This window comes from Heterocephalus glaber, unplaced genomic scaffold (assembly GCF_053883595.1).
Source record: "Heterocephalus glaber isolate CG9 unplaced genomic scaffold, H.glaber_assembly_v1.0 deba00001447, whole genome shotgun sequence".
In the NCBI taxonomy this organism is placed as follows: Eukaryota; Metazoa; Chordata; class Mammalia; order Rodentia; family Bathyergidae; genus Heterocephalus; species Heterocephalus glaber.
In genome coordinates, this window is record NW_028258299.1 from 8,714,277 (window position 1) to 8,730,317 (window position 16,041).

At 46.1% G+C, this 16,041-nt stretch overlaps 1 protein-coding gene and 3 pseudogenes across 2 annotated transcripts in view; all 4 read right to left on the bottom strand.

The window, feature by feature from the left end:
• Positions 1–26: 26 nt before the first annotated feature.
• Positions 27–2,306, bottom strand: LOC101706746 (chromobox protein homolog 2 pseudogene; annotated as a pseudogene).
• Positions 2,307–2,359: 53 nt separating this feature from the next.
• On the bottom strand, positions 2,360–2,887 carry LOC147827395 (TATA element modulatory factor pseudogene; annotated as a pseudogene).
• Positions 2,888–2,903: 16 nt separating this feature from the next.
• Positions 2,904–4,602, bottom strand: LOC110346689 (TATA element modulatory factor pseudogene; annotated as a pseudogene).
• Positions 4,603–7,227: 2,625 nt separating this feature from the next.
• Positions 7,228–16,041, bottom strand: part of LOC101718326 (zinc finger protein 124-like) — a 47,982-nt gene continuing 39,168 nt past the window's right edge. The window contains exons 4-7 of one of the 2 annotated variants that reach the window (XR_002390865.2): positions 13,489–13,836; positions 12,514–13,103; positions 9,402–11,816; positions 7,228–8,614 (exon numbers count right to left, since the gene is read on the bottom strand). Coding sequence is in view for 1 of the 2 variants with exons in the window: in XM_013067410.3 (XP_012922864.2) it covers positions 13,795–13,836 (42 nt within the window). In the remaining variant the exon portion in view is untranslated. Of the gene's footprint in view, positions 8,615–9,401; positions 11,817–12,513; positions 13,104–13,488; positions 13,837–16,041 lie in introns of those variants that run through there. The other variant, XM_013067410.3, reaches the window with a different exon arrangement.

Here is a 16,041-nt window from a genome sequence, read left to right on the forward strand (position 1 = left end):
AGGGAGCTCAGGGTCACTTCCCACTGGGGTGCAGATGGCAGGAGGGAGGCAGACACCAGATCCTCCTGCTCCTGAACCCAAGGCCCCTCAGGTGCACCAGAGCCACTGGACTTTCTCAGGCAAACACCTGGAGGCTGGAGCTGCTACTCTGAACCAGGGCTGGGTGGCGGCTCCGCTCCCTGGAACTGTCCTTTTGCGTTAAGGCCTAGAAGCCGGCCCTGGGGGTCCTGCGATCTTTAAGGCACCCTCAAAGGCCCAGCCCCACTGAAGGAGAGTCTGCCCACCCCACTCTACCTTCTAGAAAATGGTGCCAGGAAGATGGGGTGCTAGAGTTCCCCCAACTTTCTCTCCCCACTCCTTGGGGGAAACAGGTGTATGAGAAGCCCCTCCGACCCCACCACTGGTCACCCAGGCCAGGGTGGGAGGCTCAGGCTCATGCTGAGCAGGGGGCTTGAGCCACGAGGCCACCCAGGTGTCCTGAGGAGACAAGGGGTGAAGCGGGGCCTGGAGAGGTAGGGTAGTGGGGAAGCCAGGCCCCAGCAAGCCAAGGGGTCAGCTCTTTACCAAGGCCCAGGGCAAGGCCGAGTGGGGAGAAGACCTTGCTGAGCCTGCCTACCTAGGAGACCCTCCTGCCTCATCCCTGCCCCCTCGAGAAGGTTGGGCTGTCGGTCACCTAACAGAGGAAACACGACAGGATGGCAGGCAGACCTGGGTGGCAGTGGACTCAGTACGACCTCGGGCTGAAGAAGCCCACGCTGGTAGGGGACTGTCACGGTGACTGTGATGAGGGTGACCATGATGTCAGTGGTAGACGTGCTCGATGAGGCTGCGGGTGGGTTTCCAGTTCTGGCTGGTCTGGACAGAAACCGACAGGCTCTGCCCATCCCTGGCAGTGATGACGAGTCGGCGTCCGAGTCCGAAATGCTGTTCTCCTCACCCTGCTCATCTCTGAGAGGGCAGCTGCCTTGCAGGCTTCCCCTGGGGCCTTGGGGCCTTCCCGCCCTCTGGGTGCATCACCGCCCTTGGCATTCTCCCTCTTGCCAGGAGGGGTGGGCAGAGCTGCCACCCTGGAGGCCAGCTTCTTACCTGTGCCCATGTCCACGGGGATGCTGGCCCTGCTCGCCCTAGTGGGGCCACCTCCAGTGCCCTTCCTTGTGGGCAGGGTGGTGGCAGGGACAGCTTTGGTGGCTGAAGCATGGTGGGGAAGCAGGCCCACCCCAGGCATGCCATTCTTGACACTCTGTAAGTCCAAGACTTGCAGGCTCAGCTCCTGGGTAGGTGCTGGCTGGGAGCCCAGGCACCCGGTGGGGACCTTGCCACCGCTGTGGGCATGGGGGGCCCCTTCTGCTCCACAGCCCCAGTGCCAGGGGTCTGTGGGACTTTGCTGGGCGTGGGCTCATCCCCAGTTCCCTTTTTTGAGTCCTCACCTTCAGGTCCAGCCCAAGGCCACACTTGCCAGTGGTTTGTGCCTTGAGTGTCAGTCTGCTGGCGGCCTGGGCATGGCTCTGGCTCATGTGGCTCATGTAGTGCACGATGGAGCTCTCGCAGCTGATGCCACCATGGTTGGGGCTGCCCGCCATGCCCTTCATCAGGCTCCCGGGTTCTCCGAGGTGACCATGGCTCCGGGGCCGCTGCAGGTCTCCTTGGCATGGGCCTTCAGGGCTGCCAGGCCTGGCACGGGCACACTGAGCGGAGGGGGCAGCTTGCTGGCCAGGACCCCCAGGTCCTTGCTGGCAGTCTTCAGCACCTTGGCCAGGCTCACGGGTCTGCAGGCTGCCTCCTGCTCCTGGGGCAGGGGCTTGTGCCCCAGCTTCTTGCCGATGGGGTCCTTCAGCTCAGGCTTAGCCACCACCAGGATCTGGGCCTTCTTCTGAGGCACGGGGTGGGTCTCTTGGCCTCAGGGGCCCCTCTTGGCATCCAAGTCACTGTCACCGTCTTCATTTGACGAGGAGGAGGAAGATATGGAGGAAATGCTAGATTTAGATTTGGAGGGAGCATCGGATTCCTTGAGCTTGGAGTGCCGGCTGCAGAGACATCACAGTGTGCGTCCGCGCCTTGCCCCTGGGTCTCTTATCTCTCTTCCAGTTCTGTACCTCCTTCTCCTGTTCTGATTTTCCAGAAGTGTCTCTCCCACTGCTGTGCCCATTCTTCTGGAAGGCCAGGAGCCGCCTTGGGTCCACAATGTTCTCCTCTGGCTCCCAGCTGATATGTTTGGAGGACCAACCGCGTCACTTGACCAGGTACTCCAGCTTGCCCTTGCAGAGCCGCTTGCTCAGGACGCACTGGGTAGCTGTGACCACCCGCCTGAGGCCCCGCCCTAGCCGCCCTCGCCCGCCCGCCACACAGGAAGCACCGCCCCTCAGTTTTCAATTTCTTAACGTTAATCCTCGAATGTGCTTATCTTTCTCTTTAAAAAGATCTGCAGTTTCACTACTATTTAATCTAATGTTAAATTCTTTTATAGTTTCGATTTCCTTTTTAGCAGCGTCTCTCTCTTTGCAGGCTAGCTGAACTTTCTTGGCTACTTCTGCAATTCTTTGGGTAAACTCATCTTTCAAGGAAGAAATGCTCCTGCTTTCTTCTTTCACTTTGAACATTTCATCTTTTAGGTTATAAGCTTCTTCTAAAAGTGCTTTTTCTTTACTAAGAGATAATAACTGAGCCTCCCCTTTTTTCCAGTTTCTGAGTCAGAAATTCGACTGTCTTGCAAACATCTTCTTTCTCACAAAGTGCTTCTGGCAGACTTTCAACAGCTTCACATTGCTCTACCAGCTTGCCCAAGACAGTATGTCCTTCATTCATAGGTGTAGAAGAAACCAGCATATCTGTCCGTTCAGTTAGCAGGAATTGCACTTTGCCCACTTTCTTCCATTTTTGCTTCCCCAGAAAGTATACTTAATGTTTCATTTTCTTCTTCTTCTTCCTCCTCCTCCTCCTCCTCCTCCTCCTCCTCCTCCTCCTCCTCCTCCTCCCCCCCCCCCTCCAGGTTTTCCTCCAATAGATTCAATTATTTTAGTCTTTGGGGTTGAAGGATTAACTACAATAGGCGCTAAAGCATATCCCTTGCCTGGCAGTTCATCATCTGAATTGATTTTGCTTACACTCCGGTTATCTAATGACTGTACACTAAATGAGTCTTTTCCTTCAAAGGCATCAGATGAGCAGCAGCTCTCATTTAGTTTCTGGAAATCATCTAAACGATTATATTCAGGACAAGCAGATGCAGAGAGAAGCTGGAAAGATGTCTGCATCAGGTGAAGATTTGATTTTGCATCGTAGTCTCTTGCCTTGAACTTTCTGGGCTCTCACTTATAACACTCTCATGATCTAAAACTTCGATATCACTGGTGGTAGAAGCACCTGATGAGAAGGTACTAACAGGAGGAGGAGTATTGCTCTGTATGTCTTCATGTTTTTGTTCCTTATGTTCCAAAGCCACATCCTTGGTTTCTGCTGTCAGAGAGTGTGCAGAAATAGCAGATATAGTTTCTGTAGTTGCCTTTACTTTAGTTGTCTTTTCAGATACTTTCAAACATATAGTTGGCACCTTCCTATCAGGTTCTTTATTAACAGTTTCTTCATGCCGGCCTTCAGTTTTAGATGGAGTAGCTACTGCCAGGCTTTGCTCTGATGCACACAAACAAGAGTCCTTCACTTTTGTTTCAGTTATTTCAGTAGTTTTTGACTGTACAGTGCGTAAAGACTCGTGTAAGGTGCTTTTCACTTCTTCTGGTCATTGTGATTTAGCTGGAGGCTTTAATACCACTAGACTCTTCTGAATGGTCTGGATATCCCTGAAAGAGAGAAAGACACTGAAGAAATGTTCAGATTCATCTACTACAGTCCTCTGAACTGGCTTTCTAATTGCTTTAGGAGAAGCTTTTGATGGACTCTGAGGTTCAGTGTTTGATTTCAACCCCCAAGTTGAAGCATCCCATCTTCCACTGACAGGGGAGCTTATTCTTGCCTCTCCATAGGGAATTGTCTCCACCCAGGTGCTTGGTTCCTCCTCCAGATGTCCAGCACCTTGTCCATGGACTTCTGGACCTTGGACAGGGGCTGCTTGGCAAAGCTGGGACCTGGGAGGCATTGGATTAGTTCATGCTTCCTCCTCAGCCAATAGTGACATTGGCCACACCAAGAAGGCCGGGCCAACAGCCTCAGACCTGGGGAAGGGTGCAGCAGAGCAGCCTCGCCCCCGCGGTCACTCTGCAGGCCCTGTCAGCAGGGAGTCATGGCCCCACCCCAAGCTAGGAGCCAGGAGAGAACCATCTGCAACTCAGGCATAGCTGAGGAAGGACTCTGCCTGCGCATCTTCACTACAGTTTAAAAAGAAACTTATATGTTTGGTATTTATGTAAGTGACAACACTGATATGGATCCTGAAACAGCACTTCATAATAGCAATTTTGAAAACTACCACACAAAATACAGTCTTGCTCACAAAACTGCTCTCACCCAGCTGGATTCACAAGCAGGGGGCAGGCTTGTCCCACAGCTTGGAATCTTGGCTGCACTAGAGGTGGAGCCAGCTTTGTGCTCCCCTCTGCAGCCCTGCTGGCTGCCACAACTCTGCTTTTCTGTGGAATCTGATGAGATCATGACCACATGGAAAACTAGGATTTGTGCACTATGTCCTTGCTTTCTGTTCTCAGGAACAGAGGAAGGATGTTGATGATGATGGGGGTGAACCACTGTCCTTAGGTCTCTGCAGTGTTACAGGAACTGTGTACATGATGAACATAAAGCATGGATGTGTCCTAATTCACAACATCTGGTCTTTCAAGATGTTAAAGAAATTGCCAGTGTACAACCAAAGCAGACCTGTAAACAGACAGTTTCAATACACTTTGCCTTAAAATTCATTAGAGAAAAGCAGGATGTGGTGGCGCATGCCTGTAATACCAGAACTTGGAAGGGTGAGGTAGGAGGATCACCTTGAGTTCAAGGTCAGGCTGGGCTACATAGTGAATTCAAGACCAGCCTGAACTATATAGCAAGACTGTGTCTCAAAAACAAAACAAAAACAAGAAAAGACCCTAAAATTCATAGGAATGACTATTTGTTTTTTTGTTTGTTTATATAGTACTGAAGATCAAACCTAGGACACTTTATCACAGAGCTACATCCTTAGGTTTGTTTATCTTTCTATTTTGAGATAAGGCCTTGCTAAATTTCCCTGGTTAGTCTTCAACTTGCAATACTTCTGCCTCAGTTTCCCAGTTCACACAATTAAAAGCATGAACCATTGTGCCCAGCTAGGAAAACTCATTTCTTTTTGTTTGGTTACTTGTTTTGAGACATCTTGCTATGTAGTTTAGGATGGCCTTAACTCATGGAGATCCTCCTGGTTTTGTCTCCCAAGTCTTAGAAATGCACCGTCACACTCAGCCTTAGGGAAGACTATTCTTTTTATTTTAATAGTAGCAAAGTTTTTATTAAATCTAGTAAATGAAACAGGCTCTAGAGAGTGAGTTTGGCACAAGTAGTGCACTTTGTCTGCAAATACAATATCTAGCCCTGCTTTTGGGGGGGTTCCTGACACATGGAGTACCTTTCTCCATCCTTTGACTTTCAGTCTACAAATTTCTTTTTTTAATTAAATGTGTTTCTTGTATGCAGCATATTGTTGGATATTGCTTCTTGACCCATTCTGCCAATTTGTTTCTTTTGATTCATGAATTGAGACCATTAACATTAACAGTTATAACTGATATGTATTTACTTATCCCTGTCATGTTATTTTTGTGTTGTTGGCTCCCATCTTTCCTCAGCTGTTTAATTTCTTGCTTGCTTGGTGGATTCATTCTGTTGTGGTTTGTGAAATTGTAATCCTCGTCTCTCTATAGAATATCCTTCAGAACACTTTAGAGTGCTGGTTTGGGGTTCATAAATTTCCTGAGGTATTGTTTGTCATGGAAGTATCTTATTTCTCCATCAACACTGAATGATAGTTTTGCAGGATACATCAATCTGAGTTGGAAATATTTTTCCTTTAGGGCTTGAAATACTTCACTCCAAGCTCTCCTTGACTTGAGGGTTTGTGTTGAGAAGTTTGCTATGAATCTGATGGGCTTTCCTTTATGGGTGATTTGTTTCTTTTCTCTAATAGCTTTTAATATTCTGTTCTTGTGTTGACTTTCTGGAATCTTGACTATCAAATGCCTTGGGAAAGACCTTTTTTGATTATGGCTCATTGGAGTTCTATATGCCTCACTTATCTGTATGTCAAATTCTTTTTCCCTGTTTGGGAAGTTTTCTGCCATTACTTCTCTAAATAGGTTTTTTTATGTCATTTGTGCTATCTACTGCTTTTTCATTGATTCTAATCAATGTTCTTTGCATCATCTAGGAGCTGCCAGATTGATTTCTCATGATTCCTTGCTATATTTAAGAAATCATTCTTTTTATGATCTTTAACTGCAATCCTGTCTTCTATATCTGATATACTGTCCTCACATTGGTCCATTCTGCTGCATATCCTTTCAATGGAGTTTTTAATCTCCTGGATACTTGTTTGAGTGCTTCATAGTTTCTGTTTTTTCCTATGCTAGGTGTTCATGGTATCTATTATGTTCCTGAGCTCCTCTATTTTTTTTTTTAATCTGTATCTGCTCTAGCATCAACAAGCATGTCTTTCATTCTGGTCACTATCTCTGTAGTTATCTGAGAAATTATTTCTGCTTTGATTTTTTTCTAGAATCTTGTTCATCTGCTTTGTTACTTCTGCTGTTATCACTTCAGAGAGTCCAGGCAGGTTACTTTCAAATTGTTCCATCTCATTGCTCCCCATGTTTGCCTTTGGTGAGCTGAAAGTCTGGGGGGGTTGCATGTTGTTTAAGTGTCTTCTCATATTCTATTTTATTATTAAGTTTGATTCCTAGGTTGATATTTATAAGTTGCTTATGGGCAAGTAGCTTTATTGCTAGTATTCAGAACCCTTTGGAAATGACTACTTCTCAGAGGTGTCTTCCAGGTGTAGCTGGCTTTTGGGTTTTGAGCCTGTTGCACTATCCTACCTCTTCAATTTATTGGGGATGAGAAGTTACTACCTACTTGGCCTACCAACCAGTTCTTTGGCACTGGCCAATAGTTTGTCTGTTTTAAGATCCTTAGGCAATCTCAGTCTTGGTATACCCAGAGGAACAACTGATTAGCACAATTATGCCACCTTGGCTAAAGAAATAAAATCAACAACAACAATAGCATGAAATCCAGCCCAGAAAATGACAAACTGTGGTAACTCTTAATTTGCTACCTTTAACCATATGAACTAGATTTGTGGTTATATAACAAAACCTAGAACAAACCCCAAAACTGTTGCAGTACATAAGCTCTTATTATGGTGATTTTACCATTAGGGGAGAAGATTTAAAAGGGGTTAGAGAGGAAAAAGCAGAGAAATAGAAGAAGAGGAAGAGATCAGAAGCAAGGCTGGAGAAAAAACTTTAGGAGACTAGTGAAGAAGATAGAGGGAAGATAAAAGGAAGAAATAAAAACAAGAATAAAACAAAACAACAAAAAACTAAAAACTGTATTCTATCAAGTAAAGACAAAACAAGAAACAGAAAGGAGGGGAAAAAAAGAAAAAAGAAACAAATAAAAGAAAAAGTCCAATTCAAGGTGTGTCTCTGCTCTCACTGGTATTGAATGCAGGCAGATAAGAGTTCAGAGTTGAATTGATTAAACCCAGCAAGACAGCCACAGCTTCACAAGGGGTAGTGGATAATTCCAGGCAGCCTGCCCCTTTAGTTCCACTGAAGTTCACACCGTTTTCTGGCTATGAGGCTGGAACAGGATTCCTTGAGTCTACAACTGTCCCTGTGCCTTTGCCAGCTTGAACTCCACTCCCCTGGCCTCCTGCTGACTTGCACTTGGCACCCACATCGAGACACCGAGAGCCACTAGATGGAGTCTGCCCACAGCTGTTCTGAGTTCTGAGCTCAGTTGGCCCCTCTCCAGGATGGCTCTCAGCCAATCTTCCTCTCCCAGGTGATGTCTGAACCCGGGTAACTCATCAGCCACTGCAGTGTGCTGCATCCACTCCTCTGTTCCACTGTTGCATTTCTCTGTGGAGGCCTCTTGGATCAGCAGTAGTCACTATGCTTCTGCAGGTCCCACCCACCATTCCCACACTTCAAGTCCAGGCTCTGGAAGAGAACGCTGCTTGTTATCTCCCTCCTCTTCACTGAAGTCTTTCTCTTGGTCCCCGTGTTCTTTCATTCTTACTTGAGCTCTTTTGTGGGTCCTGGGGACCCACTTCCCTCCTTCTTCTCCTCCATGCACCACTATATTCCACTGTCAGGACATCAAATCTTGGAGAGGTTCTTTCTTTGTTGCTCACCACTCCCCCATCTTCCCAGAAGTCTTGTCTTGTCCTTGAGACAGGATCTTCCTCTGTAGTCCACACAAGGTTTTGAACTCTCCAGCCTCTGGCATCAGCCTCCTGATTGCTAGGATTACAGATGAGCACCTGAAGCAAAGTGGAGCTTGGGGGCATGCTAGCACATATCTCTGATTCCAGTGCTTGTGAAGCTGAGACAGGAGCATTGCTGAGTTTGAGCCCAAACTGGGCTAGTTAGTTCAAGGCCAGCATGAAATAGTCAGATATTACCTACAACAACAACAACGAGTAATAGTCAGAGGAGTGAATAAGTGAGTGAAGGTTAGGGCAGCTGGGAGTAGTGGGTGTCATGGGCTGGAGACACCTACTAGACCTGGACTTGAATACTCACATGGGGCATGGGCTGGAAACTGGGTCAGAGCCTACGGTGAACCTATGCCATACAACTGGGCCACTGAGGTCTCAAGTGAAAAGGTGGACATCTATCTATTTACCTGTCTTTCTATCATCTAAGAGTCTTTCTCTCTTTTTCTGGTGATTAACACAGGGCCTTTGCACTAAGCTACATCCCCAGCCCTTTTTGTGGTTTTTACTTTGAGACAGGGTTTCAATAAGTTCCTACATTGCTTGGGCTGGGCAAAAACATGAGATCTTCTTGTTTTAGCCTCCAAGAAGCTCTGGGATCACAATTAGGGTTTTTTTTTAACATGTTTTTATTCATTCATTTATTTAATTTAAAAAATGTATTTATTTATTTGGCTCTTTTGAGACAGGGTCTCACTATGCAGTTCAGGCTGGCCTTGAACTCACTATATAGTCTAGGCTGGTCTCAATCTCAGTCTCCTCTTGCCTCTGTATCTTGGCTGGATTACAGGACTGTTTACACCTGGAATATAGCCCTCCATGAATTGAGGGAGAATGTATGAAAACCACATTAAATTTTTCCACCCTTATGAATCCTGAACTTCATGACACTCATGCAGGGTTCACAGTATCATGTGTTACATTTCCTACATCCATCGTATTCATATTTTTTAGCCTGCTAGTGTTCACTTACCCAGACTTCCCTCTTCCTGACTAGAACTTGACACTGGAAATGTTCAAGCCACCTATAGTCAGTCAGCAGATACTGCCACTTGCCGGGCTCCATGCTCAGCTGTGAAGCACAGGGTTGTAGAGTGTTACTGCCATTTATGAGTCAATTGTAACAGGAAAATTTGTCATTGGAAAAATGACAACATATATCCCTAGTACATCACCCAGCAATGGGACTCTTAGGTGTTTATCCAAGTAAGCAGATCTCCACTCAGATGTTCTCAGCTGCTCTCATCATCACTGCCAGTGTTTGGAATTGACCACTTATCCTTCAGTGGATGAATGATAACTAAACTCTGCTCTATCCTGACAATAGAATATCATCAAGCAGTGAAAGCATGTGGGCATCACAGGTGCAACCCCAAGTGAACAAAACCAACCTGGGGCTTTCTTTCACACATTCTGCAAACAGCCACAATAATAAGCAGGGAGGCAACAGATGTCCCCAGAGAAGGAAACAAAAGGGAAGGGGGCTGGGAGTGTAGCTCAATGGTCGATCACTGGCCTAGCATGAGTGAGGCCCCAGGTTCACCTCAACACTTGAAAAAAGGAAAGGAAGGGTCTAAATGGCAACATGTTATTTTGATGCCTCAAGATCCTACAGCCTATCCTCATGGACACAAGACAATCCAATGGGTTTTTTTCCTCCAACTGTTGGACTTTGCTGAGGTCAAATTGAAAAACCAAGCTGGGTGTGGTGATGCATGCCAGTAATCCCAGCTGTCTTGGAGTTTGACACAGGATTGCAGGTTCAAGCCTAGCCTGAAGAACTTAACTACTTGGTGAGACTCAGTCTCCAAAAATGAACTTGCAAATAGAAGACGACAAAGAGATGGAAGGGGTGGGAAGGGGACATAAAAACAGGATGTTTTATGTACTTGTACCAATGCCCCATGATGAAAGTGTTCATTTAGTACTGCAAACATTTACACAGAAAAATGCAAAAAATTAAAAGGGCTGGAGTGATAGCTCAGTGTGAAAATCTTGAGTTCAGTCCCCCAGACTACCAAACAAAAACAAAAACAAAAACAAAAACAGAGGAAGAAAAGAAAGCTTCCCTACCCAAGATAACTATCATTAGTATGCAAGGCAAACATACTAAAAGAAACAAAAAAGTAATAAATGCATAAATATACTGGAAAATCAAGTCACTGGGTCACCACAAAAGAGTTTACATTGAAGTTCCCTTTCTTTGTTTATCTATTTATTTATCTTTTAAATAAGGTCTCACACTATGTAGCCCAGGCTGGTTCTAACTCGAAGAGATCCTCCTGCCTCAGCTTCCAATGTGCTGAGCCTATTTTACCATAACTGGCAAAGGTCCCTTTATGACCATTTCTTGACAGTCACCTATGCAGAACTAACTTCAGACATGCACATGTCTTCATTACTTCCCTTGTCACTGGTACACAATAGCCAACACTCACAAAATCAAAGAGAAAAGCTTATTTTGTCTTACAGTTCAGGTCATAGGCTGGCATGGTAGAGGTACACAACAGAGGAGAAACAGCTCATGGCCTGGCTGTGGGAAGCAGAGAGAGATTAACAGAAGAGGTAGGTAGAGCCTTCTAGGTCATGCCCCCAATGACCCACCTCCTCTGACCAGGCTTCACCTCCCAGCATCACAGATAGCTATGGACTCAGTGGGCTAATCCACTGGTGAGTGTCATGTTACCACGATCCAATCACCTCCCACAAATCCTACCTGTGGGGCTTTGGGGGGACACCTAGATTTAAAAAATATAGACTCTGGGTTGTGGATGTATGAACTATTGCATCTCACTGTACTTTGATAGGTATACTCCTCTGTGACTTTCCAGTTTCCACTGGGTCCAGTCTATACAGCTGGCAAATCATGCACCAATCACAGGAGAAGATACAGATCTGGACCCTAAGAGATGGCCACATGTCCTTCAGTATCTGTGCAAATTCAGCACAGACTCGGGGAAATTGTTCAGGGTGCACAAACTTTGCTGGAATCTTGGACTCATAGCTCTCCAGGGGGACAGGATACAGACCGTGGGTTAACTGGCTCAGCCCCACACACACGTGCAGCAGGACCTTAAGAATGCCCAGGGAAATGTGGTTCCTATAGCAACTTAAGGTCTTGAGTTGGGAGCAGTGCCTCAGGGCAGGCAAGATGGCAAGGATATGGGAGTCTGTGATGTCACAGTTCTCTAGGACCAGGGACTACAGGGTGCTGGCCAGTTTGTCTAGCAGAAAGTGGAGAGTCTGTGGGTTGAATGACTTCACTGAGAACTTCCTCAGACTCAGGGACTTCAGCTGGCTTGTGCTTCAACACCAGGACAGATGCTTTAGGACAGATTCTTTCAGTGGACTTGAACTCAAGGAGAGGGCCTCTAAGGGGGTCTGGCTCCTGGAGAAAGAGAGGTAGAGAAAACTTAATTGGTATGAATTGGGGTGATGAGGGGGGAACATTAGGAAATGACCTGAAGGTAGGAGAGTCAGTGTAGACCCAAGGTTGCTCTCACCTGGATGTTCAGTGTTGAAGGCACTGATCTTTTAAGTCACCATCTTGCTGCTTTCTGCCTACCCTGCAATGGACTGTTTCTTCTTTGCCATGCATTTGGAGCTGGCTATGAAACAAAATCCCTATAAATTGTAAGCTAAAATAAACTTTTCCTCTTTTAACTTGTACATGTGTGGTATTTTGTCCTAGCAATGGGCAGTGCTCCCCATCACAGTTGCTAAGCACAATCACTTGTTCAATGTGCATGTGTGAGGCCGTCCCTCCTTTGATACTCTCTCTTGCCTCTTCCCAACACCTTAAACTAGACATGCTTCCTATAGAAGAAGTCACAGCTGCCCTCACCGTGTCTGCTCTCCTACTTCTGGCTTTCTGGGCATGGGGCCTGTGCCAGACCTCCTGTCCAAGTTTAGTCCCTGTCTTCATAAAAGTCAATATGTGAGACCTTAGCATGGTCCAGAATGGACCCACTTCCTAGTATTCTCACTTCCTAGCATTCCCCACACTGCTGGCAGCTTGACACACAGATGCTTTCTTCATATTCACTATTCCCTTGTATGTGCAGGTGAGCTCACCACACACTCACCTTAAGATTTTATGCAGAGTTCCTTCCAGGAAGAAGACAACATCTATACAAAGCTCCAGGAGATTTTGCATCTGTCCTAAGTGAAAAGCATAGATGGGGAAATCCCATTTGTTTTTCCAGGCTGAAGTATACACTTCTGGGCTCAGGCTACTGAAGTGAAATGTGTGAAGGTTCATCATCTTCTTGAGCTGAGGAACAAATGCTTCATGCTTTCCCGACCCCAGTCACTGAACACGTCCAGCTCCTGGATAGAGTCCAGTTGCATAGCGCGAAGAAGCTTCAGGAATGTAAAGACACCATTGGAATTGATCATCACCTTCTCACAGCACAGGAGTACTAAGCTTTTCTCTTCCTGGCCCACTTCAAGAGACAGAGTTGTAATTCATCACAGGTGGCACAAGGCCTAATCCAGGCTTCAAAGCAAAGGTATGCGAGGATTGTCAAGGTCGGCTTCTTCTTCCTCAACCCAGGCTTGCCTGCTTCCTTACTGCTGGCCATCTTCTGAGCGGGCAGCACTCACGGCTCTGGGTCCTACAGTCCAGAAGTCCTGGTGTACATCCCTCCAATCCAGCACCTGCAGACTCCACCTCCTATGAAACAGGAAGCCTTCTCAGAATTGAGGTAAAGACTCAACTTACTACCCATGCTTTTCTTCCACATTCTGGGCATCTGCTGCTCCCACTACTTTCCTTGCCTTCCATTTTCTACCCCTTTAACCCATCTCTGAAGCTTGATTCAACTTCTAGTTCCTGTGCGAGGCAGGTGCAGGTTCCTACTGAATTCATCACATCCCCCACGTGGTGCTTTCTCATCAGGAAACCTCTTACCAGGTGGCTCTCAACAAAACCAAGACCTCTGTGATCTTCCTCAATAAGAAAAGCTCCTCCACACTTCAGTCTTCCATGTCCTTAACACCAACTCTCCCTTCCCTGGCCTCCCAGAACCCTCCTTCCAGTATTCATGTATCACTCTTACCTGTGATGAACCTTCTGGGACAGCTGCATGTCAAGTCCATCCAGTAGGGCTTCCAAGGTCCATAGGTTTCTCTGTTTCAGTGTAATTTCTCCCAGCTGAGGGTGTGGGGTTTTTGGTTCCCTCAAATCCATCAGGCTCCTCAAAGGGAGGCAGGGGAAAGGCCAGGCCTGCACCATCACCTTCAGGACCTCATTGTGTTCCCCCATGAAGGCCTCTATGAATATTTCATGGAAGATAAGGGTGGGCAAGTCATGCAGAGCACTGCTGGTTGTGGTCTCACAGTTCAGCAGGTTCTGCTTGGTCAGCTCATACAGAGTCAGTGGGCTCTGTGTAGTCATCCTGAGAAATCTGCAAGGAGAAGAATCCCAGGTCACACACAGGAAGGGACATCCATTCAGGCCAAGCTCAAGAGCCTTCTTCTGACCGATTAAGAGAGACTCAGGGGCCAAAGTGTCTGGTCTACTATGGAGGGTGCCTTCTCAGTTTACCCCAGTATTTGACTTAAGTGGCCCCAAATCCATACCTCTGCCCCTGTTGGCACCAGGACATCACTACCCTATCCACTTCAAGTCACCAATCCTTTGAACTCTCATCCCTCTGGAAAGTGGGCTCAGGGCATTATGACATCTCAGCCCCTTTTTGTTTGGGAGGTTTCTAATCATTGCTCCAAGGCCCTAGAATAATAGCAGTGGAAGTGTCTTATGGCCCAACCACTTTACCAGCTCCATTCCACCCATGAGGGCACCTGGGAGATAATAGGGAGACTCTGCAAAATGGATTTTGTCATTTTCATTTTAAGAAGTGTAATAAACAGTTATAACAGACATGCAACATTGCTATAGAGTATGTGGAAGTTAGACATGGAAAATACTAACTCTGGTGTAGGTTGTTAAAACTCTTCCACGCATGACACCTTATCACTTGGTGATTGAGTGCAGGGGAGAAAATAGATCAAAACAAAGTCTCTCCCTTAAAAATACTGCAGAGACTTGGACATGTTAGAACCTATCTATCATCCCAGCATTCTGGGAGGCAGAGGCAAGAGAATTCCAAGTTCAAGCCCAGCCTGTACAATTTAGGGACTTAGCGAGAATGCCTTGAAATGAATTCTAATGAAAGGAAAAATATGTGTGGGGAGGTAGGTCAGTTGAAAGGCTGTGGTTTAAAGCCCAGTACCACAAAAAAATTGCCAAGTGTGTTGATGGTTGATGATTGCCTGTAATTCCAGTACTCCACAGGCTGAGGGAGAAGAATCAGTCCAAGTTCAAAGACAGCCTGGCCTTCATAGTTCAAAGCTAGCCTGAACTACTCAGTGAGAACTTGTCTTATGCAAAACAACAACTACCAAAAACCACCACCACCACCAACAACAACAAAACACAACAAAAACAAAATCCTGGTGTAAATATTATATATAGTTCCTCTTTATAAATTGGTGTGCGTGACCATGGGTTGTATATGGATTTTGCACAGTGACAGCTTGAGTACTTTTTTTTGAAACAGAATCTCACGAAGTTGTCCAAGATGGTCTTGAATTTGCAATTCTCCTGCTTCCACCACCAGAGTAGGTAACATTTCAGACATAGGTAAACATACCTGGCTATACAGAATGTTTTCAAGCTCCCTTTTTAATGCTTTTGTTTAAAAACGGGATTTTCATATATAATTCAGGCTGGCTTCAAACTCAGTGATACTACTGCCTCAGCCCCTTTAGTGCTGGAATTACAAGTGTGCACCACCTCACCAGGAATTGTTTTTCATTGTGTCGGTGGGGACTGAACTCAGGGGAAAGTTCATGTGAGGCAAAATCGCAAACCAACATCCATGAACTACCATTTAGGAAATACAAACTCAGTATTTCAATAGTGAAAAAATAAACTTTCATGCAAATTCCTGTAATCCTAGCACTCTGGGAGGCTGACACCCAAGAATCCCAAAAAGTCAACTTCAAGCCAAAACTGGGCCATTTAGTGATTTAGCAAGATCATGTCTTAAAAGTTCTGGTGATGCAATTCAGTGCTGCAATGGAGAGAAGGCATGAGAAAATGTGGGATGGAAAGGTAAATGGAGGGAGGGAAGGAGAGAGAAACTTAGCTGGATGAAGGAGTACAAGCCTCTAATGCCAGCCCTTGAGAGATTGACAAAGGATGAAGAGTTCAAAGTCAGCCTAGCTGAGTTAGGAGACCCTGTCTCAGCTAAGTTAGGAGACCCTGTCTCAAAACAAAAACAGCAAAAACAAGGTATCAGGACATGTTACCTCTGTCATATCACATCCCTGCCTTCAGTCCTCACTACCGAGAGAAAATAAAACCTTATTCTTTTTTCCATTCACTCTGATAGGTTCAAACTTTGAGCCCTTGGCATTCTGGTGAAGAGCTCTACCATGGAGCAACATCCTGTGGGCTGCTGTTAAAATGCTATTAGAGAAACCTTGGGTGGTGGGGTAGCCTGCAATCCTAGCATTGGTGAAGCTGAGGCAGGAGAACTTCTAGGGCAGCCAGGGCTATATAGTATATACGAGGCTGAACTGCATAGTAAGAATCTGTCAATAAA